Source organism: Protopterus annectens, chromosome 5.part0, assembly GCF_019279795.1.
Source record: "Protopterus annectens isolate FY-2018-M chromosome 5.part0, PAN1.0, whole genome shotgun sequence".
NCBI lineage: Eukaryota > Metazoa > Chordata > Ceratodontiformes > Protopteridae > Protopterus > Protopterus annectens.
Window position 1 is genome coordinate 1317162107 of NC_056735.1, and position 21293 is coordinate 1317183399.

At 42.6% G+C, this 21293-nt stretch overlaps 1 protein-coding gene across 1 annotated transcript in view; it reads left to right on the top strand.

The window, feature by feature from the left end:
* CNOT11 (CCR4-NOT transcription complex subunit 11) overlaps nt 1-21293 on the top strand; it is an 844502-nt gene that overhangs the window by 108305 nt on the left and 714904 nt on the right. The window contains exon 2 of the mRNA XM_044071126.1: nt 13853-14017. Within this exon, the coding sequence (XP_043927061.1) occupies nt 13853-14017 (165 nt within the window). The remainder of the gene's footprint in view (nt 1-13852; nt 14018-21293) is intronic.

Sequence of the window (21293 nt, forward strand, 5' to 3'; positions counted from 1 at the left end):
AAAACTTAATGTCAATAATAATGTCCGTAAGGTCATTGCAACCTGCAGGTATGAAACCTAAGCCTCTGTTTAAAACAGAGAGCTCATGGTCATTCAAAATATAGTCTGATAAATTGACAACTAAGTTGTCGTTTGTATTACCTTCTTTGTAGGATAAGTAATTTCTTCGGTGTTCTTTCTTTTCACCGGTCTCCCTTGTGGGGACCAAGTTCTCTTGTCGGTCGCTTTGTAGGGAAGGGGAAAAGAAGGAAACCCTTCCCCTAAACCAAACACTTCATCTTCCACCGAAATAACAAACGGATCCATAGATAATTGTTTCCGTCGAACATCATGGCCCTTTTGGAAGACCGGAGTGTCTACAGGATGTGGTACATCCACTTTGGCATCTTCACCCGCATGTACTTGGGCTTGTACAGTAACTAAACGGTGCGGCGGAATAGCCGTGGTGTCAACAGATTCCTCTGATATTGGTTGCACGGCAAGAGCAACTTTTTCATTAGAATGGACCTGGGTAGCTGCGGTGACTAGACGAGATGGTAAAATCATCCCAGCTTCAAGAGGCTCAACCGGTGGGAGCGAGCGTGTATGCATAGATACAACCGCGCCAGTGGATGACGTCTTCAAGGGAGAGGATCTCCTGTTTCTCCGTTGAGAACCATTCGTTAGATTTAAAGGCAAACGCTCATTTCTAGGATTAGAATGTGTATGGACATAGGGTTTCTCACGGGGCCCCGAGAAGACTTGGCTCTTATTGAAATCAACAAAGTCCCGTTCAAGCTTACGTTTCTTGTCCTGAGAAAGTCTCAAGTCAAGAGATGATATAGTACGTTTCAGGTCTTCAGTGAAAATTATAAAGTCAGCATCCCCTAATGCTTTTAGAAGATCGTGTTCAATGCTTTTAACATCTTCCATCAACTGCTGTATGGCAGAATCATAATGGTTAATAAGTATCTTGATGTATGAAAAACTAGGCTCTAGATTGAGCTTCTGCCATTTGGCTAGAAGCTCAGGATCGGAGTCTCCGAAGGTTGGCATTTTAAGTACCCTTAGACCTCTGGGTACAAGTCTAAACTTAAGGCAGGCTTCCATGTGTAGACTCTGCCACTGAATGTTACGTATTCTTTGTAGTTTGTTTTCAAACTTCCTAGTTAACATTAGAATATCCATGTTGTTTTTGAACACATTTTCAGCTGCCATGGGTTTGTTTAATTCTGAAGCTGTTAATTTCAACAGCGGATTCGCATCCATTCGGATCAAGTTCTCCAGCGTCATAGATTTATTTGCCAAATTCAAGTCAGAATCACTCTGTTCAGAGGAAGCAGCCATGTCCCAGCAAGAAAAGCACCAAGTGTCACAATATGTAAAAAACAACTCTTGCTGGATAAAGCACCTTCAAATCAGAGAAAGTCAATAGTATAAAAACATAAGAAGGTGCACCATATGCCAAAATCTTGAAAAAGATGAATCTTCAATGAATAAAACACAGGTTTATTAGTATACAACACGAACAACTGCAGTATGGTAAGCGCTTTCACGTTATATTAAACGCTTCATCAGACATCAAAAGCAGCCTAGAACCATCTGTTTAAATAAGAATGACTCACAGGTCATATGCTTGCACTAACAAATCAGAATAAAAACAATGGTGACATAAATCATTAAAATGCAATCATTATAAAAACCTAAAAACACATCTTAATGTCTTAAAGGTCTATTAGCTAAAAAAGGTTTAAGAGCTAGTCTGTCATTTATGCCAAATTTATGTGCTTGTAATTTTAGTATCCACTTCCCTTCCCTTTCTTCAACCTTATTTTTGATATCCCCTAGTCTGCCAGTCTTGCCTACAAGTTCAAGAACCTGGAATTTAAAACAATGTGCTTGTCCTAGTTCCTTTGTGTGTTTAGCTAGTGCATTGGTAGTATTACATTTAGCTATGGCGTAGATAAACCCAACATTTATGCCTAAAGTGGTGTCCAGTGTGGCTCTTAACCAAACCATTCATCTGCCAACTTTTCATCCGAATCGGCAGAACAAGGGGGAAAGAATTCTGCATTCTTTGGACGTACACAGACAGCTTTGGATCTGTCCAAGTAGAATCTAAGTTTTCAGAAAGACAGAGCAATTACTAGTGGCATATGATGCAGGATCACAAGGAAAGGCCATCTCAAAGCAGACTATTTCAAAGTGGATAGGCCACTGCATTCGTTTCTGCTACTTATACCGTGGCAAGCCAGTGCCTAAGGGCATTAGGCCACATTCCACCAGAGCTGAAGCCACTTCAGCAGCCTTTCTTAGGGGAGTACCAACCAAGGACATGTTAGGGGCGGCTACTTGGAGTTCAGTGCACACCTTTACAAAGCACTATCATCTGCCACTCTACTCTAAATCCAGGGCAGGCTTTGCCACTGCAGTTCTGCAGGGTCTCATAGCCGCTCCTAATGCTGTTTAGCTCCAGCCTCCCAACCATAGCTTTGGGAATCTGCCCAAATGTAATGACTGCAACAGTGAAACACGAACAACATAGTACAGTTGTATACACTTATCATAAATGTAGATGTTCGAGTGTATTCACTGATGTGATAGTGTTCAATCTCGCCGTTTGTTCTTACACATGGGTTCGGAGCCGATCCTCGGCTCCGTGTCGGCCGCTTGCAAGCTCTGCATCGAGAAGAAGCTTGAGACAATCTAATACCCACAATCCCCCTCTGCCTTTACCTCAGATCTAGTTTGCCGCTGCTGCGTTCGCATCGCTGGGAGCTAGCTCGAGCATCTTAAGTTAAGATATAACTTATTTTTGTTATATTTTATTGGATAATTTGTTCTCATAGATAACAGAAAGGATTGTTGATATACTGAGTGTATGTGTGTTTGAGTAGGTTGAATTCTCGGTACCGTTAAGTTTATTAATTGGTTAGAGTTTTTCGGGGCCTACCAACCCTACTTAAATTTGACACCGGACTTGACATTTAAATCGGATTTGACTTTTTTTCACCGGATTTGACTATTATACTGGACTTGACTCTTACTTGTAAAATGTCTGATAAGGTAAAATCAGGTTTTAAGCGTTGTCAGTGTGGCCAAAAAATGTCAGTGACTGACAACCATAGTTCCTGCGTCTACTGCCTTGGCCCTCTCCACTTACAAGAGGACTGTTCAATCTGTCACTCTTTTAGTGGGAGGGTCATGACAGATAGGCGCAGGAAACTCATGGACAGAGGATTATTAAAACCTTCTTTTCAGGAGGCTCTGGATGCTTCTGACCAGGCATCGAAATCCTCGAAGGAATCGAAGACGTCGGAGCCCAAGTCATCGGCTCCGAGCTCTTCGGTAAAGTTAGATCACCGGTTCCACAGACTTGGGCCGAGTGTTCAACTGGTGTCGGTTCCTGAGCCTCGAGTCTTGGAACCGTGATGGAGCTCCCTCCTTGACTTTATTGAGGTCGGCTCCGTCTTCAGTTCCTTCGACCCGTTCTTCTTCCAAACTCTCCGATGTCGATGTGGATCGTGGTGCAGAAGTTATTGGAGCATTCGCCCTGTCCAAACTTATTTCAGTTTCCACCCAGTTGGTGTCGAAACTTGCCGGCCTCCCAGTGTCTCCATCCATTCCTCCTCCGAGACCTGTCCAGTCTTTGGCGCCTGAAGAGGTTGATCTTCTGATTGTGGCGCCCTCAGGTCCAGAACCGTCCTTTTCTCGGTCTGTTCCTCTCACCTCGACTCCGTCGGACCCGATACCGAGTCTCGGAGCCGACGATCTGTCCTTGGTTCCGGGGCCGAGAGTCGAACCGGCGTTTCGGTTCCGACTCTTCCCTCGGGGCCTCGGCGCGGATCGATTCGGCTCCGTCCTCGGGTCGATGCCTTCGTGCCTGTTTCAGGGATTCTTCCCATTTCTTGAACCGGGAGATTCTTCGATTCGGGACCCGGGGCTCGACCTAATGAGGAAGGTGTTGTCTACCCAGACAACCACATCAGTGGAAGCAACCTCTCCTCCCCATAAAGGGCCGTTATCCTCCTCTGCACCCACGGCCACATCCAAGCGTCGAGCACCAGTGTCTCAGCCACCCTGGAGGTGCCCCCTCTTCCTCGGAGGCTTCTTCGGATGCTCCCACGAAGAAGTCCCTAGGAAAAGATTGTGTAAGAGGAGACACTTGGATTCTCCACAAGAATCCTTGACATCCGATACTGACTTAGATGAGTCAGAAGGGTCCCCTAAGTCACCTTCAGAAGATGTCTCTTTTCGGACATATTGGAGATCCTGAAACAGAGAGGTGACTGGCAGTCCCTTCCCCCTTCTGAGGATGAGTCAGTTTTGCTGAAGGCATTCGGTGCTTGCCCTTCTTCCTCCTGGGTCACTCCGCCCTTCGAATTAATGGAACTAATTGCTCAAGGGCGGGAGGCTCCTGACACAGTGGAACCAGTCCCAAGGAAACCTAATAAATATATCACTGCACCTCAGGACAAGACCTACTTAACAAAAGGAGTTCCAGTGGACGCTATGATGGTGGCAGCGCCACGAAAAGGAGATGTCGGAATCTTCCTCATCTGTCCATCCCCTAATAAAGATTCTAGGACTATGGACAGGTATGGAAGCGCATTTTTAGTTCAGCGGCTTTTTCCATGCGATCCCTGAACTATTTGACCCATTTTACACGACTACAGAGGGATCTAGTCAAAGAGTTGGGAGATACCCTCCAGGGTACTACAGATGCTGCTGTCTCAGAGAAAGTGACAGCGCAACTTAATACCCTTACATCCATTGTGAACTCGTCCATGAGGCTGATTTCTTACGCAGCCGAAGGTTCGAGTAGGGCTTCAGCGATTGCTCTTCGCAGACAATCCTGGATGCGCTTATGTTCATTTGCGGAAGCCTTCAAGTCTTCCTTTACTAACGCCCCATTTGACGGTGCCACTCTCTTTGGCCCCAAAGTAAAGGAGACCCTTACCCGGTGTGAACAGGAGGGAAAGACTCTGTCTGCTGTCGGAGTCCGTTTTTCCACCCCAACCAGACCGTACCCCAAAGGGCAACGTGGTGGAAAAATGTGGTTTCAAAACCCCAAGGATCTTTCCCAGGCACACAGGGTGATGCCCCTCTAGAGGCAGAGGAGGGGCAGAGGTGGAAGGCGCCGCCCTCGCGGCCGGAGGGGTCCGCAGGATCAAGGTGGCAGGGATACACTCCTGGTAAACCTTTCCCGCACTCCTGAGAGGAGGCCCGACTGTCCCGCTCTGGAGGCAGACGGGGTCGCTTAGCTTTATACCCTCAGGCCTGGCAAAATATAACTACAGACAAGTGGGTAAAAAGCGTGGTCACCAGAGGTTACAACATACCCTTTCTATCCCATCCCATTCCAAAGAAAAGACTCCCAGATGTACCGCCCCATCTGCAGAGCCAGCAGCTATAGAAATTTCAAAGCTGCTAGAAAAAGAGTCATCCAACCAGTCCCAGCGGACCAGCAAGGATTCGGGACTTACTCAAGGTTCTTTTTAGTTCCAAAGAAAACAGGGGACTGGAGGCCCATCCTGGACCTAAGCAACCTCAATACCTTCGTCAAGAAAGAAAAGTTCCGAATGGTCACGCTTCAATCGATCCTTCCATTCTTACAGAAGGACGACTGGATGTGCTCAATAGATCTGGAGGATGCATACTACCACATCAAAATGGCCAGGGCATCCAGAGATCATTTGCGCTTCGGCTGGGGCCAGTCACTTTCAATTTCGAGCCCTGCCCTTTGGTCTGACCTCAGCCCCAGGGTCTTCACCAAATGCATGGCAGTGGTAGCGTCTCACTTGAGACGCCAAGGATTCCAGGTGTTTCCGTATCTGGACGACTGGCTCCTTTCTGCCACCACCCAGCGTCAACTATTACAGGCCAGAGACTATACTCTTCAACTGTGTGTTCACCTAGGAATTTCCGTAAACTTCGGAAAATCCTTACTTCAGCCATCACAGAGTATCTTGTTCATAGGAGCGGAATTAAACACACGTCAGTTAATTCTAAGACTTCCTCCAGAAAGGATACTATCACTTCAGACTCACATACGTCTTCTTCTCTTGTCCAGGAAATCTCCAGCAAAACTGGTACTGAAGGTTTTGGGACTCATGTCAGCTTCTCTTATTGCAATACCCTTGGGAAGGCTGCACATGAGAGTCCTACAATGGCTACTGTTTGCACAATGGTCGGTCCAACAACTACCTCTAACACACGAGATTCTTATAACGAACACATGCAACACACACCTAAACTGGTGGCTTCAAACGCAACCTTTCCAAGGGGAGACCATTTGTGCTACCCACGCCTACAGTTACGGTGACCACGGACGCTTCCCTGATAGGGTGGGGGCATCTTTGAGGGACAGACAGTCCAAGGCGAATGGACCAATTTGGAGTACAATCTGCACATCAATGTTCTAGAGTTGAGGGCAGTGTTTCTAGCGTTGCAACACTTTGCTCCCCTTCTTCCTCTGGGAACTATTGCAGTTCAGACGGACAACATGTCGGTAGTCTGGTACATAAACAAGCAAGGGAACCAAGTCCTATCAGCTATGCAGAGAGGCCATGAGAATCTGGCAATGGGCGGAGTCCACGGGTCGCTTTCTAATAGCAACGCACATCCCGGGTCATCCAACGTCATAGCCGACAGGCTGAGCAGAGCAATTCTGTTACCGCACGAGTGGTCCCTGAAACAGTCAGTGGCGAAAGGATTTTTCGCGTGGGGCCAGCCTTCCTGCGATCTGTTTGCGTCTCCAATGAACGCCAAATGCAGGAGCTACTTTGCCGTATTACCCCTCCAGGGAAGTCCCCAGGGACGCACTGATTCACGATTGGCCCCCGGGACTCCTGTACGCATTTCCTCCATTTCCCCTGATATCAAAGTTTCTCCAGAAAGCCAGAAACCTACACAGGACAATAATCCTCATTGCCCCATTCTGGCCTCGTCAAATTTGGTTTCCCTTCCTGAAGACACACTGCATTCGGGGACCCTGGATTCTGGACCCAGAGCCAGATCTATTGACTCACTCGTCAGGGGCTCCCCATCCCGCTCTTGTCCCTCCATCTAGCAGCTTGGTTGCTCCAATTCCCAACTTAGGCAGGTCTGATCTTCTTTCAGCGGCAGTTCAGAATATATTGGTGGCTTCTCATAAAGCTTCCACTACTAAAATATACTCTAGTAAATGGAAGCGATTTGTATTCTGGGCGAATACACAGCAAGTGGATCCTTTTATAGCTCCTTTGAATAAAATTTTAGAGTTTTTAACGGACTTGTTCCATCAGGGTGCTTCTCCTGCCACACTAAGGGTTCAATTGGCTGCCATTTCAAATTTCCATGTGGAAGAATGTGGGGCTCCTGTTATGGCCCACAGACTTTGTAAAGCCTTTTTAAAAGGGGTTTTTCATATTAGACCACCAGTTAGATCTCCTACGTCACCTTGGAGTCTAAACTTGTTGTTATCTAAATTAATGTTGCCCCCCTTTGAACCAGCTTCCTCTTGCCCATTGAAATTTTTGTCCTGGAAGACTCTCTTTTTGGTAGCCATTACATCCGCTAGGTGAGTATCTGAACTTCAAGCTCTCTCCATCAAGCACCCTTATTTGATCTTTCACTCTGACAGAGTTTCTCTTCGAACTAATTCATCCTTCCTCCCTAAAGTTTGTTCTATTAACAATATTAATCAGTCCATTGAATTACCCACCTTCTTCAAGAATCACTCCAACAAAATGGAGTATATGTTGCACAAATTAGATGTTCACAGACAACTAAGGTTTTACTTGGATAGAACAAAAGATCACAGAAAAACTGATCAACTTTTGTGGCCTTTGCTGATAACAGGAAAGGATTAGCGGTTACCAAAAGAACTCTTTCTAAGTGGTTAACGGATTGTATAATCTATGTCTATGATTCTTCAAATCAAACGCTTTACACAAACCCAAAGGACATTCCACAAGGTCAGTGTCTACATCTCTGGCTCATGCAGCCCGCCTACCACTAGACGCTATTTGTGCGGCTGCTACTTGGTCTAAGCCACATACATTCATTTCTCATTATAGGTAGACAAGGTTTCTAGGGACAGGGCAACCTTTGGTTCCACTGTGCTCAAGAACGTCCTTCCGTGAGTTCCTCAGGAACAAGGAGCTAGGGACGCTACCCATGTGTAAGAACAAGCGAGATTGAACACTATCACATATAGAAGTTATGTCCTTACCATAACGCTCCATGTGGAGTGTTCATCTCGCCTTTGTTCTTACATTCCCACCCTCCGGCACATAAGAAGATCGTTTTTTTTGGTGCCTGGCCTGGGGCATTCTGCTTCTGCTTTGCAGATGTTGTGTACATAGTTGACGTGTATATATGTGTATGTGTCTATATATATGTTTATATATAGACTCTTAGTTCTGTGCATATGTGATGTAAGCATGAGTGTGCTCTCTCTAGAGACTGGTTTGCTTGCAAACTAGATCTGAGGTAAAGGCAGAGGGGGATTGTGGGTATTAGATTGTCTCGAGCTTCTTCTCGATGCAGAGCTTGCAAGCGGCCGACACGGAGCCGAGGATCGGCTCCGAACCCATGTGTAAGAACAAAGGCGAGATGAACACTCCACATGGAACGTTATGGTAAGGACATAACTTCTATTTTCAGTCCAGGTTACCCACCCGCCATCCCCCTTTTCTTCTGATGGAACTTATCTTACCTTCTCTGATTTATACAACCTATATGGTGTATTTGCTTGTAGATGAAGGTAAAGTTTATGTTGGTGCATGTAATTTTATATATAGATATAAATTCTGGCTACCCTTTTAGGGGGCACCTGACATCTGGGGCAAGAAAAACTAAAGAAAATGGTGTCGGCTGCTTCTTTTACACACCTGACATCAGGGAAGGGGCGACAGCAGCCGACGCAGGACCCAAGACTTTGGAATTCAGGCCGACTGAGGGCAACCTGCCAGCAGGATTACCCAAATGTAATGACTGCAACAGTGAATAAACTATAACATCTACATTTATAGTAAGTGTACGCAGCTGTACTTTTCCCACCCTCCAACCCCCTTGTCTCTTTCTCTCTCTCTTCCTCACTCTTTTTACAGGGCTGTTGGTATTTACTTTCTACTGATGGTGTTATTCCACCATAACCTAGCTCCCTGTTTGGTGGCTCCTGACATTTGGGGTAAGAAAAACTGATGTAATGGCGTCTGCTGCCTGTTTTTATACCACGGACGACCTGATGTCAGTCCTGGAGCGACAGCAACTGACGCAGAAATACTAAGCCTCTGGTATTCAAGCTGACTGAGGGCTACCCCTGGCACGATAACCCAAGTGTGATAACTGCAACCGTGAATGCACTCTAACATCTACATTTATGGTAAGTGTACACAACTGTACTTTCCTATCCTGTTGTTTAAAAGTGTGAGCATACATTTCATTGTGAACTGATGTCACCAAAGTTGAAGCTTACTATGTATTAATATTTGGTAGGCTTAACTCCTTCCACTTACCTCAGTCAAGTCGGTAACCCAAGCCCACACAGTCAATTTCAGGGGAGTTTATGGAATGCTGTTCCTCCTTCAGTAAGGAGAACTCCAGACCTTGATATTTTTCTCCTTTGTCACTGGCTTATATAAAGTTTTTGTATTGTACTAGTTCTTTGCCTAAAATGAGCGTTTTCTTTTGCTGGGGTGCAGGATGCTATAAGTTACCACTGGCAGGTAGTGCTCCCTGAACTGTCATAACCTAAGCTTGGTGTGGTTATGAAATACGCAACAAACTACAGGCCTCCTCTATTTTCAGTGGATGCCAGCATTTCAAGGGAAAATTCTTTCCTTCAGACTGTTGTATACCACATCTGCTAGGCTGCATTTCCTGTATGACATTAGGCATGAGTCAAGCTGAGAAGGCAAAACTGGCATTTATTTTTAATTCATGTTGAGAAAGCCATCGAGTGGAAAGGTGGTATATTTGGAAGGATTTTCATTAACTCATTTTCCACGAATCTCAGTAGCAGTGTAATACAGATTCTATGCATATTCCTTCCCTTGGCTAACCTCTGAAGCATGTTTCCAGAATTTTCTTACTTAGGAATGGGTTTATTCTAAGCTGCCCTTTTTCTCCTCTACATGTTCGTATTGTCTGTTGAGCCTTTGTGTAGCTGTACTCAGTTATTCTGAGAAAGTGGAATTGTGGAAGGACTCTCTTGAAAGAAAGAAAATATGATTATTTTGTATTAACCAGAAGCGTCTTATATTTTATTTATGTAACCTTCAACAACTGGGTTTTGTAACTTACTGTATTTTGTTTATTGTACTTTTGTGTTTGGTAATCAGGGCTGTCCAACTAGGGTTGAAACCCTTTCTCAGAAGAGGCCCAGGGAGAAAAGCTCCACATGACAGCAGCAGCAGTACACTCACTATACAAGCGTACATGGACTATAGTAGTATATAGTAAGAATATACAGGTTATATGCATAACTTTATTTGCCAGGAAATTCCAACCGGACACGGGTCCTTTTTCAGTGGAGGCTCGGGGAGAAAAGCTCCACAGAAAAATAAATGAGCAGCAGAGTGAAGCACAATTGAATATACATACTGCAACATACAGATGCACATCAGTGTGAAACATAGTAATGAACAGATGTACCAATATCTAGCTAGGGGCTAGGAATAAAGGTAGGATGTATATACAGATAGTACAGAGCTCAAACGGATACTGTTCTAAACTCCTAAAACTAAATCTTGTATACAAATATTGCACTAAACTCAGATATAAAGCAGATGCTCCACACGAAGGTGGAACGAGTTTAGAAGGGCTGATGGGATGGAAGGGGAAGATAGAGGAGTAAGAGAGGAGACTGAGTGAGTAGTATTCATGGTATTGAGAGGAAGCTAGGTTTTAGTCATTTGGAAATGTATTTGGATTTGAGATGAAGTGAAGTAGTTAAGTATGTTATAACAGGTCTGAGAGATTGAGTGAGAAGGGAAAGGGAGGGTAAAGGGTGAGCCAGAGCCTGCAGAGAAAGGAATGCATAACATTCAAGTCTTTAAATATAAAATTCATATTTGTATACATGTGCAAAAAAAAAAATAAAACACATGCATTTACATTGTAACTTTTCATGTTGCATTAAAATAATTTGCTTGTGTGTCTGTGTACATTTATCCTGGGAATGCAGTGTAAGGATTGTTTCACTTTAATCCAGCACAAGTCAAACAGGGTGTACTTTTACCCTTTGTCACTGATCGTTGCAGATGTAATTCTAAAGCTCCCCAACTACACGAGGACCCTACAGCTAAGAGGCAAATCTACCGCTGATTTTCCTCTCTCTCACCTAGCTAATCTCCTTTAAACTTTTACTTTAGATGTTTCAAAATGTTGTTTTAAAATGTTTAATCTGTAAATGTTAAATCAACATGTTATTCCATGTTTTTGTATGTTTTTATTATGCTGTGTAACTGGAGCTTTTCTCCCCGGTCCTCCACTGAAAATGGACATGTATCCAGTTGGACTAGCCAGGTCAACAAATGTAAAATAAATAAAATAAATAAAATCCTTTAGCAGAATCTGTGTCCTCATCCTATACAAATATGCCAAGTTCAGAAATAAACCCTTTGCTGGAAGGTCAGCATAAACAAGTTGTGCAACAAGAGGAAATAACTTCTTGGATCCAGGTACTTGAAATACAAGCTCAAAGGGTAAACAAGGGACTAAGACAGAAGATCAAAACTAGCAAGGCCAAAATGAGCTGAATATTACTGTCACCAAAAGAGGTAACCATAAAACCTTCTAAATTATATCAGAAATCTTGGGAATAATACTCCTCATTGCACTGAGTTGATATCTGAAGTCGCCATCTGCACAAACTCTGTGTGTATTGCGAGTATACTTGTAGTCCAGTTCATTTTACATTTCTCAACTCTGTCTTCCATGCTTTCCCTGCCACACCATCAGGTAAGCAATCCCCCCCATTCTCTGCAATGTATTAGAGGTCCTCTCTAAAACTGAGAAACCGAGATGACTTTTCCAAGTCATATACCAGGCTGCTTTCGTTTTAGTGTGAAACATTATCACACTGACTCCCTTGTAGACCTAGTTTATCAGAGTAAACATACCGGTCAAAAGCGCCTGGTTAACCTCAACCTACTTATTGGCTGTGTTCCTTAGGTTTGAAGTAAAACTATGGTTGTCTCCCGCCACTAAGATGGCCAAACCACTGACCTGGAACACACAAACTGATTTCGCCTCTGATGGTAAAGTAAGGAAACACAGCATTGTGGAATTTCTAAACAAGGATATTGGCAGCTAACAGTTTATTCTATTGCTTGATCCTTATTAATTTGGCTATGTGAAAGGCAGTTCCCACTTTCTCAACCTCAGTGATGTCTTTGAGGGAGTCACTGATGTGTTAGACAAAAGTGTATCGTAGTACACACTGCCTACTTGAACTTGGCAAAGGTCTTTTAACATTGTTCCACATTTTGGAATCCTTGATAAATTGACCCAACTAAAAACTGTGTGACTTAATGGAATACTGAAATGGTCAGCAACCAGAAACCATTTTATTAGAGGAAGTGACACATTTTCCTCTGTAAGATTTATGACCAGCTGTGTACCCCAGGACTTCATTCTGAGACTGTTAATGTTTGGCTTAAACTTTGTTGATGTCACCACTGACATTAGGGCTATGTGGTTGATGAGGTGTGCTGATGACTGCAAACTTAATACTCCCAATGTTATCTGCATCTTTTAGGATGTCCTAAATCATGCAAGTTCATGGTGCCTGGTCCATTAAATAAAGCTCAGTGGTAAAGAACACGGCACTGTGCTCTTTGGCAAGCAACAATATCACTTCAAATATGTATGTAACAACCCCCCACAGAATTGATACTGTCAATAGAGACTTGGGCATGTTCATTGACAGTGAACCCTACTTTGAACACAGTGCATCAGCTGTAGTAATCACTAAAAAAAAATATGTAGCAGGTCCAGGAAGTTACAGTCTGCAGTACTCCAGTTAGACCCATAACTGAATAAATTTTCCCATTTGGCATGTTTTTACCCAAGCACATGTTCAGCTAGATAAACAGCATTTTCTCTCTCGAAAAAGAAAAAAGCTGTGAAGTCCCTGAGGTAAAAAGTATATCTGAATGCTCTGTCATTTTATCCTTTCCCTTATTGGCTTACAAGGTAACAGCTTTGAGTTGCCTGTCTGTTTGTAAAATTGCACAAACCACTAATAGTCTGAGGACCTAAATGTCCATGGTAATATAACCGACCTGCTGATGAGATGGCTCTCTCCCAAATTATCCTTCACCTTTAGAGCAAGCTCTCTGACTCTCATTCTTGCTGTCATTAAAATTAAGATTTTCGGATGGGCAATTGTAATTTTACCCCAGGTCATACCCTCAGTCCATTAAAGTAAAGGTAGTAAGTAAATTGCAGTGCCTCACTCCTAATTTTTTTTTTGTGATCAATATGTCTAATGAACCAAATGATACTGCACTGAGCCCAGTGGTTATCTGCTGAAAAAGTAATTGGAAAGGAATGGGCTTTCAAGTGTTTGAGTGCAGGATGAGACTAACGCACCAGCACAGATGTGAGCAGCTGCTTGGATGATCAATATTAAGGGGTTTCTGGTAGGACTGTATGGGGTCTAACATTGAAAATGTGAATTGATGTACATTATTCATTCAGTGACATTTAGAGATTTGTTTTGTTGTACATAACCTAGCATCTGTTAAAATGCAACTGCTTTACAACGAAGTATAGTGAAAATTGTTTTAAAAAGTGTGAATGTAGAGATTTGTTCTAGTGTTCGAATTGTTCTGCCTTCCATAAAAATCCTTTAATGTGCTTTTTCCTTCCCCTGCACCAGGATTTCTACCACCTATAACTGCTCCAGAGAAATTCTTTCTTGCTCAGCTGATGTTGGCTCCACCAAGGGAACTTTTTAAGAAGACTCCTCGGCAAATTTCTTTAATGGATGGTGGGAATCTTGCTCAGCCTGTGGACATAAGTGGGCTTCAGTTGGCACTGGCAGGTATGATGAAAAAGTCTGCATTCTTTCGTTGCGCTTGACTTACTGTTCATACATTTTATTGTAATCTTTAGTTTAAAGGAGTAAACTCTCCGATCACAACCACCTGTTTTCAGGGCCAACACAGAACCACTGTCTTGGTTAATTGATTGCTCAGTCATACAGTAGGTTAAGGGAGACCTGAGGGAATCGGTTAAGGGAGACCTGAGGGAATCAAACCTAGGACTGCTGGATGAAGTTCATTAGCAGCTCAAAGCCTTCATCATCTGCAGAAAACTGACACACTTGCCTCTGAGAAGACTAGGATCTTCTCACTTCCAAAAAATGTATTGAGTGAATGCACTAAATTTTGTGCATCTGTTTATATATCCATATACATAATACAGGTTTATTCTTTTAAGCTGCAAACAGGCTGTATTATGTAGATCTGGATATAATATCCTGGTCACTGCTTGAATGTTGTAAAGTATACAATGCAGGTGAATTGATGAATTGCTAAATTTGCTCATAAGTGTGTGTGCTATTTGTGTGTGAGTTTGTGTGTGTGTAGGTTGGTGCCCAGTTCAGGTAGAGCTTCTGTGCCTTCTACCTACTGAGTGTCAGGACAGTCCACAGCTGCCCGTGACCCTACATAGGATTAAGTGGATATTTGGAGACTAAATTAAAAGACCAGGACTTCTTTCTTACCCCAGGAAATGAGGCAGTTGTGCTTTTGTCTTTAATTACAAAAATAAATGTTTGACTCTTATGCAGTATAAGCATTTTGTGACACTGCTTGATAACATTTATATTTGTATTTCACATATTAAATTTGTACAGGTTTATTTCTCACTGCTTTGAAAATGAATTTAGACTTGTATTAGTGTATATAAAATACATAGTAACTTTGCAGCTTTTGATGTAATGTCATGTTCTCTCTTTATTATGCCACTAATGGGAATCAGAATTGCCGTTTTATCCAGTCCAGCTGTTTTTTTTTTTTTTTTTTGTCATAGCTAGATAGGAGTGCGTTTGTCACTGGAAATGTTTCTATTTCTGTAGCTTATCTTTTGAGCCTAACCGTTCTTTTTTGCTGCTCACACAGGATTCAAGCATTCCACTGAAATTCTTTTGTTATAAAGTTTCAAATTTGGTATAAAACAGTGGAGCTTTCAAAGTCATTTGTGCCATCAGAATACGAGTCATAACGTGCACCACCTATGGTGGTGGTGGGGGTACCACCATTGATTTAGTCTGGCCACCTGATGATGCAGGTGGAAGGTCCTGGACAACATTTATCGATGGTGGTGGTCAAAATTGCCTAGTGTAGGAGAATGCCACATGCAGCCCTAAGTTATTGTTAGAACACCATCAATAGGGAAATGTTTTGAGGGCAAGTAGACCTTGGTCACACCACTATGGAGGCAAGTTCCTGAAACTGTTTCACAATGCCCACTTGTGGCATCTTCCTACTTCACTAGGAATTGACTTGAGTTTGTGCCCATATTTTTATTCATTGCATGTTGAGGGTTCCCAGAGAGGTGCATTCCTGGCATCCACCATAAGGGTGGGTCCAGAGGTGTTATGTTGCCCAACCTCCAGTGAATGGCTTGGGAACATACTTGTGATACGTCTGCTTCTGGGCATCAACCCATTGATTTCTTGGGCTGAGCTTGGTAGTTTCATTTAAAGCTGAGGGCTTGCCTCCCTCTAGGTCCAGTAGCCAATTGGAAGTATGATCTGATGTTAACAGGTCCTATGCAGTCATTTCAAGTTCCTCTGCACTGCCATTTGTAGTTGCATCTCTGAGTGCTAGTGCCCTTTCAGCAGATGTGTAGCACCTTTTGGGGGAGGGACAAGGAAGGAATTTCCCCTTCCCACTGCTGCTTGGGAGAATTCAGGACCTGAAACTTGTCTCTGAGCAAGAAACATAATACCTTCCTCCTTACAGCTCCTCATCTGATGACCCATTCCTTGGATGGCTTAAGGCTGACAAGAAAGCAGAATTCTTCTGTAAACCCTCACTTGAGAAGAGTGAAGTCGTGATCAGAAATAATAGAAAATACTTTTATTTTCTTGGATCTGCTTGCTTCATGTTGACAAGCTCATTTTGCTACATCACCATCTGACAAGGCATAAAGCCGTGAACAAAGCTGGCAGAAGAGGTTTTTTTTCTGTCTTGCATATTGGGGCTTGGATCCCTCAACTGTTTATCTCAGTGTTGTAGGCTGCAGCCTTCCTGTTTTATAATTTTCTGGAAAGAGAAGCTTTTTGAGTCCAAGCTCAATGATTAGATTGTTTAAAATTCTGTTTAGGCCTTCCACAGTATGGTACAGTGTAGCTCACTGTAATTTTGATTGCATTGAAGTTGTCGCTAGAGCAGCAAGCTTAGATCTATACCTCTACAGACTGAAGCCACTGGCACTTCAGTCTGCATGTACCTCTGCAGACAGGCTTTCTTCTCTTGAGGAGGAGATGGGACATTCTAACTTTTATGCTGCTTTGTAGGGGAGGTTCCCCTTAGATTGTCCTTTCAATACCTGGCTATTTAGCTACAGAAGAGGAAGCAGTATGTCAGTACTGTGGAAGACTGTTGAAGACTTCCACTTTCTTGTTCTGTATTTGGTCAATCCACTAAAGAATGGTAGTCCTCCTTCAGATAAGAAGGTGTTCAGTCATCAAATGTTAACTTCTCTAAGTGCCAGCAGAGTTGCACAGGATAATGAACTGACCCCACCAACCCATTAACTTTTGGCTTGACTGTTGTCTTAAGGTTGCCAGTCGAAGGGTGTTTGTCAGAGTTTGCCTCAGTCTAGAGGTCTCTCATGAAGGATCAGTGGGTCTTGGCATGGTCATGGATATATTTATGTCTTGGAGCTCTTGAATCCTCTTCTAAGAGCAGCTGTGCTCAAGACCCAGGCATTATTGTAATAGGTTTTGGTGCAGGGCTTGAATCTAACTTTCAGAATTTATTTGTGGTTATTGGCATTTGTGTACTGGGAAAGTATGACTGAGCAGTGCCCATTTTCAGTGGAGGCCTGGGGAGAATGGCTACATTATAGAGAAGTCATGGACATCAGTTACGTCATTTGCAAACAGTTTTCATTAAAAATAACAGTTATATTGGTTGTATATTAGTAATTTATTAATGCAGGGATGTGTAAGCAGTGCAGTATCATCAGGATGCAAAGACTGTCAGGTTTTCTGTAAAAATATTTGCTATGAAGATTTGTTCAAAATATAGGAAGATAATGTCCCAGTTTTTCCAAAAGAAATGGAAGACTGTAACCTCATTAGAGTGAGGCTAATTATTTTTCACTTCCTGTTTGTTTTCAAGGGAGCAGAAGCATTTTCATCTTACACTGGTCCTCATTGACTTCAAACACATCCAGTATGTCAAGCTTCTGGTGTTGCTTTTCTGATGGTTTGGGGAAGAAATAATGCTGCAGATATTGCAAGACATTTTTGGAGGGTGTCACTGGATATGACTGGCACCTTTTGGCACATCATTGCCAGAGGACCCAACAAGATATTACTTTGATTTGCTGTGGGTGTGTTCTACTTAAAATAGAGAGGTGCTATTTGGTGTAATGTTTTTAAGAATGTTTGACATGGTAGTAGCCTTTTTTATTAGAGTCTTTCAGAAGCTTTAATTAAATGTGTTCCCCTACCTGGGTAACAGGCTTCCTCTGGTTGCTTTGTTAAGGAACTCCTAATAGTATTCCTGGAGTGGACTTTTCCATGGGTGCTGTTTCTCTTGGTACTATAAATTGGGAAGGGGTCTTTGCTGATTCCATCTTGTCAGAGTAAAGAGCATAGGATATCATGTCTTTGACAACCTGGGAATGAATGCAGTAGAGAATCTAGACTTGTTCTTTTTTTCTGCCTGATGTGACTAATGGGCCACCAGAGTCCTCATGATGTCCTTCCTTTCTTGGACATTGCGGGTGAATGGTGATGGCTGGTCCTGGAGTCACTACATATATTTGCCCATCTTCTGTTGATGTCTGATTCCTTTTGATGGACCTCAGATTGCTGGACTTCTCCCCATTTATCTCCGTGCGATTCTGTCTTGTCTGTAGCTGAATGTGATATTGTTCTTGACGGATGCATTTCTAGATGGGAGGGGAACCCATCTTGGTACTTTTACAAGTCAAGGAAGGTGGTCTGTCCTGGAGAAGGAGCACTTCTCAAGTGAAATTGCTTGCATCCTCCTGGCCAGGAAAGCTGTGAAGGAAAATCTGCTTCTGAGGCCTTTTCTGATTATAGTCTGACAGTTGTTTGCTGTCTAAAAAGGCAGGTGAGACCATATATTTTTATCCAGCCTGCAGAAGAGAGATGTCTGTTTGGTAGTGGACCATAACAAGATACAGGGTTCTCTACAGTTCACATTATGTTGGAATTAATATGCTAGCACACTGAGCTGCTCATTTAGTCCTCTCTCATAGCTTAGGAATTTAGGAATCTTTCCTGATAATGTTCTTAAAGCTGTGGGATTGCCCCACTCTTAACAATTTGCCATTGCATTCTCCTTCCCATGGTAGGAGTGACTGTTATGTGCCTTCCCACTCTTTCCTCTGATTTTATGCCTTATGTCAAAATGTGTGAGGAAAAAAAAGAACAAAATGTGTTCTTATGACTTCACTATAGCAGAGAATAACATGATTTCACTTTTTACTGTACTGGAAGTAAAATAATTCTGTCTGGTTTATGTCACGGAAGTTGCTAAGGCTAATAAAAATCAGTTAACTTCCTGCTTGCAACTGTAGATACTCTGATCTTACTAAACCTTCAGGTTGGTATGGGAGAAGATGAGAGAGAAGCCTAACAGGAAGCTTTTGATCTGATACACATTCTACTAAAACTCTAGCTGGTCAGAGAGGTGTACCATTATGCTCCGGTTTTTCACTTATTTCAGGCACATGGCTAATCTTAAAATGTCCTGCAAGGGCATCTAGCATAGTACTTGTGTATGATCCCATCAGTAATGGGTTGGAGGATGCCTTGTATGCCAGACACTGGTCACATTTTAGCAGTCTGTAGGATACAGAATAAAGTAACAGGGCTTTGTGACAGTCTGTGTAGGACATGCTGTTATAGTCCTTGTATCTTTTTAGTAAGGCATCTCTGTGGGTGTTCCAGTTGTTGCATTTGTCTGGACACATGCATGCTAAGGGGGTAGCATTATATTCAATGATTAGCCTAATGAGGGCTGAATAAAGAGGGACAGTGATATCTCTAGATCTAGACCTAATCTCTTTGTTTATGTTGCAGTAGGGATGGATTTTCTTATAATAGACAGATGTTGGCCAAAAGTTAGGTCACTGTCCACATCCTGAACAACTGCGTCAACTCTTAGGAGTGTGTTGCTAATGAGGTAGTTCTCTGGGGTAGATGTCTTCACAAAGGATACAATAATACATTCACTTGGTACAAGACTTTTTATGGGTATTATGAATGAACAGTTTTGTCAGGAGTGTGGCTAAATTGTGCTTCATGATGTTTAAGTTGCCTCCAGAGATATTGTCAGGAACCATTGATGGAGTATTTCTACCTTTTGATAGCACTTTTAGGACTTGGTCTTGTGTGGCAGCTGGAGGCAAGCCAGTTTCAGGTCCATCTTGAGGGACAGATGGAGGGGAGAGAAGGATAAAGTTGCAGCAAAATTTATGGGCCAGTAAATTAGCTACATCTTCAACCTCAGTGTAGGTAATATCGTTCACGATCAGCTTGGTGCATTGGTGTGTTGTGTTTTGAGATTATGAACATAGCTAAAAAATTACTTGTGATCGTCTTTGGCTTGTGTAGCTGTTTTTTAGTCTCAAGATTGGCTTTGGTGGATTTAATTAAGCTCCTGAGTTTCATTATTTTATTTGTTACATGGCTGAAGCAGGGGTCATAGTACCAGTACCTGCAATACACAGAGGCAAAGGATTTTACTCCAGAATCTTTTAGGTAACAAAAAAGGAGCACATCTGCAGCTGCATCCTAGATTTGGCTTTTTTAAACACCAGAAGTTCCTAAGTTCAAAGTGCTCACCTTACATGTTGAGTTTAGATTTCAAGGATGCATATTGTATTCCTTTTGTTCTGAATCTCAGGAATTTTTTGAGATTTGCTGTGTCTAGTTTACATTATCAGTTTTCTTTATTACCCTTTGGGCTATTTGCAATAACTCAAGTGTTTACAAAGTGTCTGACCCAAGTGGTTTCCTATTGTAGAACTCTACACATCATTATTTTTCCTTGTATAGATGACTTGCTAATTTTTGCAGGTTCTGCATCCAGGTGTTTGGAGACGTTGGACACCCCCTAGGCTTTAAATTGAACCTTTAGAAGTCCTCCTTCACACCCGTTCCAAGAATTAGAATGGCCTTTCTGCCAGAATATAAATTTCTGTCTTATTAGGGCATTTTATTTTATTTCTGTCTTCTAGACACGGCCTCAGCATGAGTGTTCCTCAAAATTCTATGCCTCATTGCATTAATGATCCCTATGATATTACTAGCCAGACTACACACGAGAAAAATTCAGTGGTATTTGATGAATTGTTGAACCCAACACCTTCATTGCTTAAATTTCCATGTCCTGTTATTTGTGAAACAGGAACTGCAGTGGTGGAAAGATAACTATCTCCGAATCCAGGACTTCTCTCTTCAGATCCCAGTTCAGTATGTCCAGACCATCTCTTTAAATTTTACATGGGGAGCTATGTCCATGGGTGTTCAAGTGCAAGGCTTGTGTTTCTCAAATGTAAATGAGATGTTGGCAGTGATTGATTCACCACTAATGGACTCCAGGTCTTCTTCAAGTAGTGGTCACAGGCAATACTACCATAATGTGGTACCTAAACACGCAAGGGGGTTCAAGGTTATACTCTCTTTGCTGGTTGAAAGTGATGGCCTGGGAACTGGCTCTAGATCATTCTGTTCAGATGGAGTACATTCTGTTGGAGTTAAACACAGTGGCAGACAGACCCTCACAAGTGGTAGCTCCATGTAGAGTTCTTTCAGGATTTGATCCATATGTGGGAACACCTCAAGTAGATCTGCTTAACTCCTTTCCAAGCAGACAACTGAAAAAATTTTGTTCAAAATGGGCACTTTATCATTCCCATGGTCCGAAATTTTTCTGTTTTCATTTCCACCCTTTCCAGTGAGTCTCGACATATTTCTAAAGATTCAGAAAGAATTACAAAAGATCGTTTTGGTAACCCCCTTTTGTCCCAGGCAAAGTTGGTTCTCCTATTTAATGAAATTGGCCAAAGGCAATTATCACAAGCTTCTTCATATATTGGATGTG